At 41.4% G+C, this 10616-nt stretch overlaps 1 protein-coding gene across 2 annotated transcripts; it reads left to right on the plus strand.

Moving 5' to 3' along the window:
* The first annotated feature begins 6790 nt into the window (after nucleotides 1-6790).
* CYTL1 (cytokine like 1) lies at nucleotides 6791-9535 on the plus strand. Of its 2 annotated transcripts, none has more exons than XM_032110352.1 (4): nucleotides 6791-7046; nucleotides 7156-7200; nucleotides 8561-8689; nucleotides 8861-9535. In XM_032110352.1, exons 1-4 carry the CDS (start codon nucleotides 6906-6908, stop codon nucleotides 8942-8944), a joined length of 399 nt encoding a protein of 132 aa, XP_031966243.1. In that variant the 5' UTR covers nucleotides 6791-6905; the 3' UTR covers nucleotides 8945-9535. The 2 variants fall into 2 exon arrangements, with proteins under 2 accessions (XP_031966243.1, XP_031966242.1); XM_032110351.1 differs by having other exon boundaries at nucleotides 6794-7049.
* The last annotated feature ends 1081 nt before the right edge of the window (nucleotides 9536-10616 follow it).

The following is a 10616-nucleotide window of genomic DNA, read 5'->3' on the forward strand; positions in this document are numbered from 1 at the left end:
AACTATAAACTGAAACTTTATAAAACTGTGAGAGTAAGTAGACACTCTTCTGAGGAAGGCTCCCAAGCCAGCCTTGGCTCTGCCATGCCTTTCACCCAGGTGGTGACCATGAACACACATCCCTGCCCTGGCTCTCCATGCCACTGGTTATCCCAGTGCTGGGTTAACCCAGCGCTGGGTGCTCTCTGGGAAGCTGCCTGAGAGCCAGCCCTGCAGGCAGAAGGGGCCTGTTCAGCACCTCATCCTTACAAATGTTCTCAAAACTACCTGTGAGGATGACAGGGCAACCTCTGGGTGTAGGCAAGACCCCCTGCAAGCTACAGTCTAATTCTTATAGCAAAATATCAACTGTATCATGTATGTATGCAGCTACACTCCATGGATCTTCAACTCATTCTTTCCTCAGTCACCCAACTTAAACAAAACCAAGCTAAAACCACACTTGTAGGGACACTTAGTCATCTGGGAACACATGTAATATGTGATTCAGAGGCAGAAGGAGATCCTTTTTCTGTTTTATTTTTATCAAAAGAATTTAAAACAGAAAAGTTGTTCAGGTTTAAATGGCAATTACATCTGAAACACAGTCTGTTGTTAACACCAGTTTCTGACATGTTCTGGTATTTATGTTTTCTTTGTTTCAAGTCAAGCTGACAGAACAAAAATATAATTATTAAGCTTATGGATTTTCTTAAATAAAATTAACCTCCACTCATTTTCATCACTTCTGGATATTAAGTAGTAGAGTAGATCCTCAGCTATTCCCCTCTATTTTATACACTTTTATTCCTTAAAAGAGTATTTTAGCTGTACAAGGTACTTGTCATATCATTTGGCTTCAAGGCACTGATAAAGCTCTGAATCTGTGCTGTGTCACCAACAGACAGGACTCCAAAGGTAATGCTCTCTGTGACAAACAAGAAATAATGAGACTGATTTACTCTTACTTTGGCTTTAGGGCTTTTGTGCTACTAAGGCCAGTGAACTGAACACAAGTTTTAATCTAAAGTGAGAATGTGGATCCACAGGAGTCTGTGACTTGTGTTATTGATTTCAGAGATGGCAGGATTTCTTCCACTGATCTTAAGTATAAAGCTCAAAAAGCCACGTACAGAAAGAAAGCAGAACTAGGAAGACATGACGTATTGTGTGGAGTTGTACCTTACCTTCTCTGCCAGCTGAGATGAGAATTTATGTTACCTTGCAGTTTTTCTAGCCTGCTGAAAGAACTATTGTTTGTATCTAGAAATATACAACAACATAAGCTGTGACATTTGCAGTTTTCTAGGCAAGAATAAGTAGAAAACTGTGCCTGCTAGCATGCTAAGCAGCTACTAAAAAGCTCTTGTGTAGGCAGTAGTTCAGCAAAGTCTCTTTGGATTCTTCTTTGGCTTGGATTGGATTGTTTTACAGAGCTGCACTTTCAGTCTCATCCATTTTTCTTTCAGTGACATAATTCTTCTGAAAGGTGCTGGAATACCAGTCCTAAAAAATAGAGTCACTCATCCCCTTGTATATTAACCACAGCGTAGACAAGAGCTCCTTGGAGGGACAGCAGAGAGCTTAGACCTTGCATTTTTCAGCATTTGAATTCCCTGGAGGGCTTATATCCAGGACAAATTTGGTAGATGAATACATTTATTTATATCACCCCCGGTACACTCCTTGGTGGCTGACATAATTTTTCATCACGAGGGTAATTAGGGCGGGTGGGAAGCTGACCAGCAATGATAAGACCTAGAGCTATCTACCACATTTGCATGTGAGAGAGAGAGAGGGAGGAGGATGGACGGCAAGGCAGAGCAGGAAAACATGAATAACTTGAAATACTGCTGCTCTGAACCTGAACAAGGCTCCCTCCTCAAAGCCCTGTTATTGTGACTCTGACTGCAGTGTTAATAAAGAATGGTATTACCTTGGGATAACTCATACACGAGTGGTCTCAATGCCCAGGCAGAGTCCAGACAAGGTACTTGTGTGTAACTGGGACAAGGCAGCTCTGCCTATGCCATGGCCAGACAGGGAGCCAGGCTGAAAGCACCACTGTTATTTCACTGGAGAGGTCTGCAAGTTACTCCAAGCTAAAATTGCCTTTTTCTTAGCAAGGTGGTGACGGCTTAAGCCTCTAAATCCTGCATTACTTGAATCAATACGCCTTGCAGTCACTGAAAAGAGTATCCCTGACAAGGCTAAAACCGCATAATCTCCCGTCTCCCTGGTGTTGATGGCTGAGTTCCCACAGCGTCTGTGGGAAATACCATTATCCCCATTATGGAGACAGCAGCCAGGATGGAGACAAGCCAGGCTACACCTGCACTGCAGTGACAGATGCTCGTGTGGACATCTCTGAGCTGTCTCGGGCTCTGCCATCATCCAGAGCCCCGTGTGCCCTCTGGGTGCAGGATGCTGCTGCCTGAGCCCCTGCTCTGCTGCAAAGGCAGGTTGGACACTGCCTGCAGAGAGGGCTGGTCAGCACAGACAGTGCAAATGATTTGGTCACCGGTCTGAGGCTGCACATGGAAATTATTCCTGCTCCCCAGGTCTGCTGGGCTGTCCTGTCTGTGTCCTGGATCACAGGGCTCCCCATTTCCATATGTTTTTCGTCAGGGAAAGTGCCCAGTGCCAGGTTCGTGCTAGCAAGACCAACAGATTTCAGAACATCTAATTTCTTTTTCTGACCCAGATGGTTTTACCTGCTTCCATAACCATTTTATGTAAGAACAGGCTATTGAGCAGTACCATTAGTTTCCTCAATATATATGTAAATTTTTTTAAATAACAGCAACAGTGAAGAAAAAAGAAGCCTGTACCACTGAGTAAGGAAAAAAAGACTCTTGCTTAATTATCATGGGGAAATGGCATTGCTGCACCAGCCCAGAGACAGCTCTGAGACCCTGCCTGCCTTGTCTATGTCTCATAGCTTGGCCAAGCCATGCAGATGGTCAGCAGACTCTTACTGCCATCATGGAAGAGAAAATAAGATGCATTGGATTACCCCAGCTTCAAATGCAGGCATATCAGGCTTCTCTCTGTGCCAGGAATCTGTCAGCATTGTGCACCAGCACCCCCAGACTCAGGGCAATGTGTGAGGCTGCACAACTTCTGCACTGAATTTCAGCTGATGTTTACAGAAAGGCTCAGCAAAATGTACTGTTTCACAGCAAGGAAAAACATGACAAACTGGTTAAGACCTTAAACAAGAGGCCAGGGTTTCCAAAAAGTCTTGTGCTGAGCTGGGAGCTTGCAGGGCAGTTTAGCCCTGCTTTGAAACAAGAAGTGGCACCTTCATCACAGCAAAAAGCTGAGTCACTTTGGGCTTAGAGGTGCTGCTTAAACACAGAGCTTTCTCTGTTTTATTGTTTTTATATTTTACTTTTTTTATTTTTCATTATATTCATTACGTGAGGTGTCTCATGATGGCCCCCAACTATTTTAAAGTAAGTATTTTCATTAAGAAGGTGGATTTTGGTGTTAAAAAATCAGCAGCTTCCAGGGGCTTTTGTCAAAAGTTGCTGGACACCCTAGTAGACTATTCAAAAATGGGAGAATTTCTGACTGCATAGTGAGTCCTTTGACTTTTAGAGAAGTATTATTGTTTGAGTTTTCAGTAACTTGGAAGAAAAGGACAACACAGATTAAAACTTTTTAATAAAAATATATACACAGTTATGTCATGATAGGCTTCTCAGCTTCTTCTCAGCCCATGTGTCTGCTTTTCTATGGAATATTCCTTATATAAGAGCAAATAAATGCACTGTGAAGAGCACTCAGGGATGTAGTGACATCATCAGCATCAAGAGTTAATGCAAAACTGTGAGAGTGTGTGTCCTGAGCCCTTGAAGCCCCCGTGCTCACTGAATGGAAGAGCATGATAAAGATGTGTCTGTGCTGGAGATGTCCACAGTGTGATAACAAATATGGTGACACTGATTGACTCCCGCTGTGCTCCCTCCTCATGCCAGCCTGAGCATTGTCCCACAGACTGGAAGGGCTGTAAATAGCTGCTTCTCCACAGAGGCAATCCTTAGGCAAGTTTTGATTCTAATATATTTTGATCCTTTTCCCCTTCCCCTCCTGTAGCTCTAAATTCTATTTCCATGTCCATTTTGAATATTGCCTCTAAGAGGCTATTAGCCTTTGTGAAGAACAGCTTGTGTTTCCCTGTTAAAGACCTTCTCTGCCCAAGGCAGGGTATGCACCAGAATTAATAAGTGGCTTTGCATAAGTGACTGGATAAAGACAGCCACTGAAAAGATTCTGGAGTTTCAAGGGCTTTGGTAACTGTGTATCTGCTTCACAGTTGTGCCAGGTGCCTTAGACTGAGAGGACTCCTAGTGCCTGGTGTCACTTGCGAGTTCTCCTGAAGTCACCACTGAGCTTGTTGGAGAAAAAAATTATTTAGTCATATCTGGACCATAAATTGAATGTACTCAGAGATCAAGGATAATCTTGCTGATGAGCTACAAATAGAAGTAACTGAAAAGAAAGTATTTGTCATCATTTAACTGAATTGCATATTCTGCACACTGAGATAGGCAATAGTGCTGATGAGATACTGGATATTGGAAAATAATCATTTGGGTCAGAGTCACCTATGCAAGTAATCTGGCCCAGGGAGAATATGTAGGTGAGGAAATTAAATGCCAGTATTTTGTGTTTTTTCAGGAAATAAAACATCCTATGGTTTCTGAGGGTAGCTCAGACATCCGTCAAAGGTGACTTTCCTTGACTTAGGTTATATGGGATCAAAGGGAAACCACAAGGTAGGAATACTGCAGCTGAGCAAAAACCTCACAGCAAATTATCTTAGGAATTTTCCACCTTCACAAAATAGTTGTTTTGGGGTTTTTTTAATTTGATGAAGTGTTTTGGAGAAGCCAGATCCAGCCTTTGCTTTCCTAAGTCATCCTTGGCAGCAGCTGGGTTGCTGACTTCTAGTACTGGGAGAGCATTTATGCTGTTCAGAAAACTGCTGTTCTGGCAGAGCAACTACATTTCAGCAGCTTGCCAAACATGAATGTGATAGAAGGATCATATTTCACTCCTATCCTCAGCTATTCTTTACAGCAATGAGATGGTGATTAAGAATCTGTTTCTTTACTAGCAAGACTCACAGTAAGTAGGATCCTTTCCTTGGATGTGCATCAGGTAGCTGCACTTAGAATTATGATCCAGCTGCTTGGGGCCCTCTCAAAAGGCTTCCTGTCTCCCTCTGGCCTCTTAACTCACTTGTCCAGACAACTCCTTTTCCTGAAAATAAGTCCCAGCAGTCCAAGGCCGGTCCTAAAATCCCCACAACCAGGATTCCCAACTTTTCTTTATTCTCCAAGGATCTACCATTTTAGCATTCAGGAGTACATGACGTTACTAAACCAACTGTTCTTTATGAAGGCAAAGAAGTGCATAACAAGACAGTAGTATACAGCCCTGTTCTCCTATTTCCCCCAGGTGTTTTGGTGGACTTAAGTCAGAGTCCTCTGCACCATACAGAGTATGTTTTTTTTCTCCAAAACTGGTTTTCCCACCTTCAGATTAATCTTCCTGGTGTACTACAATGCCAGGGGATTGCAGTACTTCATCAGATACTTTATTGTTTTGGTTAATACCTTACTAAAATTTGAATTTAAAAAGTTGGGGGTGGCATAACTTTCAAAATAACCAATTATTCATTCAAGGGTACCTCCATTTTACAGGACAATTAACATATAAAACAACATATGTTCAGCTTCAGGCCTGCATCCCAGCATCTGGATTTCTCAGCTCCGTCTGGCATCTAATAAAAGAACAAAGCCTCAGAAATTCAACTCAGAAAGCAAAATAATTTTTATACATTTATCACAGCCATATAGAGATGTATTCACATTGCTTGAGACCGTGAATACGAAATACATGGGTCTCCCGAAGCAGCCATAACAAGCACTATTGTTTTGATTGATAATCGTGAATCATAGAATCATAGAATGGCTTGTTTTGGAAGGAACCTTAAAAATGGTCTCGTTCCAACCACATTGCCTTGGACATGGCCACCTTCCACTAGACCAGATTGCTTGCTCAGAGCCCAATCCAACCCAGCCTTGAACACTTCCGCAGATGTTGCATCCACAAATTCCAGAGGCAACCTGCTCCAGTGCCTCACTAAATTCTCAGGAAAGAATTTCTTCCTAATATCTAGTCTAAACCTACTCTTTTTCAGTTTGAAGCCATTCCCCCTTGTCCTGCCACTACATGCCCTTGTAAAAAGATCCTCTCTATCTTTCTTGTAGGCTCCCTTCAAGTACTAGAAGGCTGCAATTAGGTCACCCTGACATTTTCTCTTCTCCAGGCAGAACAATCCCAATTATGTCAGCCTTTCCTCATAGGAGAGGCGCTCCATCTCTTTAATCAACTTGGTGGCCTCCTCTGGACTCACTGCAACAGGTCCATGTCCTTCCTGTGCTGGGGAAGTTTGCTTTTTGGAAGGATTTCTCTCTATCTGCAGTCTCTGTAGTCCCACAGCTCAGAAAAGAGATGCATGTGCCAAAGCACCAAAGGGATTAGGGCCTATGACACTTGATAACCCTGTGCTCTTTCTTACACATATTTCTGTTGTTTGAGATGCTCACTAGGTTGTTTTCTGTCTGGAATGTAAAGGGCTGGTGGTGTTTGTTTTTGTTACCCTCATTCCCCCTTTCCCTGCTCCGGGCAGGAAAGTGCTTGCAGCTCTGCCTCATAGGTTGGCAGGAAATTTAAGACGGCAGTAAGCTGCTGCTCGGACCACCCCCAGACTTTTTTTCCTGTTCATGCAGGAGACTATTTAATTGAGGACTGATTTGTCTAACTTACTCATTGACGCTCAGCAGTACCTACCTAAGCAGTGGCAGTGATTTTTTCCCTCCCTTCCTCGTCTTCTGGACAAACTCCCCACAATGAAGATGCTGCTGCTCCTGTCTGCTCTGCTCTCTGCTGCCCTGCTAGCCAGCACAGCCCCTCCAACTTGCTACTCGAGGGTGTTGTCTCTGAGCAAGGAAATCACAGAGTCCTTTAAGGAGTTGCAGACCTCCAAAACTGTGGTGAGCCCACCTAAAAACAGCTCCTGAACAGACATTGCAGGTTGCCACTTCTGACACAGTTTTCTCTCAAAACAAAATTGCAACAGGTTTTTCTTCTTTCCTGCAGGACTCATGTGTGGAGACGCTGCCCAGGCTGTACTTGGACATACACGTAAGTTTGCACACTTCTTTCTTACTGTTGTGCAGTAAAAGCAGTTAATGAAAAGAGAGAATAGCTCTTAATATTATATCCCAGGGGAGTGATTTTAAAGGATTTTTAAAAGCTTAATTAACCAGACAGATGAGTGACCAAAAATAATCTCAGTTTGAACTTTATTAAAATCCTTATGAACTTTCTGAGATTTTACTTGATTAAAAATTTTAAAATGAGGAAATCAATATTTTTAAGTTATTACCATATGCACACTATTAATTTACTGTGGCAGAGCCTTTACAGAAATTAAATATGTGCAACAAAACTTTGAATAATAGTTTAAAAGAAGAAATCCAGAATAAACTTTTTTCACTTAATAAATCTACTTCATTTTATATCCTGAGTGGTTCTTGGTGTGTAGTTTTAATAAAAATCAGTGCAGGAATACCTTGCTGGCATTTTCTCTTTTAAATAGCTGCTTGTTGAATCCAGAAAAAAAGTGTGCCTGAGGATACAGAAGTGTGATACTGAGAAAAAACAGCAGTAGCTGTCTCCTAGCTAAGACAAAATAACCTCCGGCACACAGTTAGTGTCATAGTGTTCTGCAGTGAGATATGTGATGTATTTTGCTTCTTTTTCCAGTGCTCAACAGAGTAAATAAAAACCAGAAAATTTCAGACAAAAGAAATGTCTGACACATTTTCTGTAAGCACTACACCAAGTCTTGTAATTCAGGACACTCTTGATCCCAATTCCAGAGCTGCCAGTGTCTCACATCATGGCAAAGACCAAGAAATGTGAGTCCAGTGCCTCAGTTTCCCTGGCTTTAAAGCAAAAGCTGGGGTATTTATTTACCTGCTTCACAAAGATGTTGTGAAGTTCATGTTGTCTGTGCTTTATTTTGGTAGCACAAAGTCTGAGGTAAAAATTACTCTGAAAAACTCAGGACTGGTAGTCACGGTTTCACCTATTGTACCGGAAGAGAGGAATCGAGTCTGTGAGACCTTGATAATCTGTTCATCTGCTAAATCAGGTGCTCTCTAAAAAGTGAAATAGTGCACCTATTCTGTAGAATACTCCACCTACTACAGGAGCAATTTGATTGTATTGGCACTGCTACCTCCTAAAGCCTGTGAGAAATAAGCTGGCAGACTAAGACTGTATATATGCAATTTTCCGAGCACTTATTTGGACCAAACATCTTTGTCATAAAATATTGATGATGAATTTTCATAACTAAAGGCTGCATAGGTTACATGTACATCGAGGTAGGAATTCAAGGTTCCCCCACAGCAGTAAGAATTTTGGAAGTGGTGGATGAGAAACATGAATCTGTATTTGTGCAGGGTTACACAGACCTCTTTTGCATGCTTTGCAGAATTACTGTGTGTTGGCAAAACTCCGTGATTTTGTGGCCTACCCCGGATGTGACAGAGTGGTTGAAGTGAATAAACTGAAGGAAAAAGCCCGGAGCCTGTACACCATCTTGATCTCCTACTGTAGAAGGGTAGGTCAAGATGCTTCAATGCATCAACAGGGACAGAGTCCCTGCTTTTAGTCGTTTTTGTCTCCACACTGTCCCCTGACCAGCAAAACTGGATCAGGCCCAAGCTTCTCAATGCTTCCTCCTCTCATAAATGTTAGTCTTCCTTTTTTTTTTTTTTTTTTGTTTCTCCAGGACCTGGTGTTCCTCACTGATGACTGTAATGCTCTGGAAATTCCCATTTCACCTCCCATTGAACACTCCATCACTGAGAGCTAAAAGACAGTTAAACCCAAAAGTTATGCCTGGGAAATTTTCAACGTGACCAAAAGTCAAGATATGTATATGCAGTCTATAACATCAACAACTAAGATCTTTTTCAAGCACACTCGCAATATAATCTCGGACCCACCCATTTTTCTCTGCCTTGGCAGGAAATGAATTGCATACCTTGCATACCTACTGAGCTGCTAGGGAACCTACCATTAGGGAGCAGTTTTTCATTTGGCAAGGTATGATATTTCAGCTTAGCCAAACGTATAAAGTATGTTTTGTTTAAACATCAGAAACTAGATTTTTTATTTTTACTCTTTTATGAATAACTAGACTCATATAAAGAAAAAAACCGTGTGATTAACATTCTCTCTTGACTTAGCTGTTTTTCTTGTATTAGATGGGCATGGATGGGACCATATTTGTTTTTCGTAGGATGTTTAATAGAAGAACGTATAGTAACGTTGTACTGGCAGATTTCTCTGCCTGAATAGCTCAAATATATATCTTGATAGTTTTTGATGTCAGATTTGTGAGATTAGAGGTGACAAAAAATGTGTCTGTGGAAAACTAAATAAAAACAGTCTTCTAATCCAAGATGCTTGTGTTGCAACATGTCTTTCAAGATCAAGCTGAAAGGTGTCATTCTTATAAACTTACTTTTCACATTCACTTGCAAGTTGTTTTTCCCAGCATAACCTTTGTTTCCATAGCAGTGCAAACTTTGTTGTGTCTGCATAATTTGACAATGTATAAGTTTCTACTAATAGAACTTTTCTATACTGCAAACAATTTCTTTGATGAAATTAGTGATTTGTTTTTAATAGCATTTCTGAGTTGTGAGAATGTAAATTCTAAGCCAGAGGCCCAGAAAGCCTATTAAAATTTCAGACAGTTTTTGAGACATAACCATATAGTTGAGCTACCGGGATTAATAAAACTTTCAGACACTAATTCCAGAGTCATGGGTATCTTCAGAATCTGCAGCACATGAGACCTTCACAACTAAGAGCTCTTTGATGCCAAGAATAGAAAGGTTCTTCCCCATATTCTTGGAAGCAGCTGCTGTTACCTCAGAGAATCCCTTTCTTCCCTCTGTGCAAGTAATTCCTCTCTCTCCAGTATAGTATTTTTTGACCGTTCATCTACAGTACCTCCAACCCTGGTGACTTGGTCAGTGGTCTCACCATGTTTTATAAAAGCCGTGGGGCTTCCATAACTGGGTGTTTACATGACAATCACAGTTCCTCTACTTGACATCCTGATGGTACAACCCAAAATATTTGACAACTGTTATGTAAATAAGTAAATAAAAACATTAACCCAAAGGAAAATAAGTGTTGGGGATGGGTAGGAAAGGGTTTTTTCTTTATTTTGGAATCACCCTGTTTTGTTGAAACTACTAGTCTGATTTTAGCTGTAGAAAATTTTACTGTCCCTTTGAGTCATAGAATAAGGGTGGGAAAATCTGAACCCAGGGGAAGTAGGGAAGAAATAAACAAGTGCTTTTCTTCCCAGTATGTCTCAATTCTAAGTGTACATTCAAGGAATGTGCCTATGAGACTTTGTCATTCCCTCTTGAAGATTAAGTCCTCGTGTGCTAACCCTACTAATCCTTTAGATGAGCCATTCTGCCCACAGTGGTTTTACTCAAGTGTCTCTACAAGCATCTGGTGGA

The sequence above is a fragment of the Corvus moneduloides genome, chromosome 5, assembly GCF_009650955.1.
Source record: "Corvus moneduloides isolate bCorMon1 chromosome 5, bCorMon1.pri, whole genome shotgun sequence".
Taxonomy (NCBI): domain Eukaryota; kingdom Metazoa; phylum Chordata; class Aves; order Passeriformes; family Corvidae; genus Corvus; species Corvus moneduloides.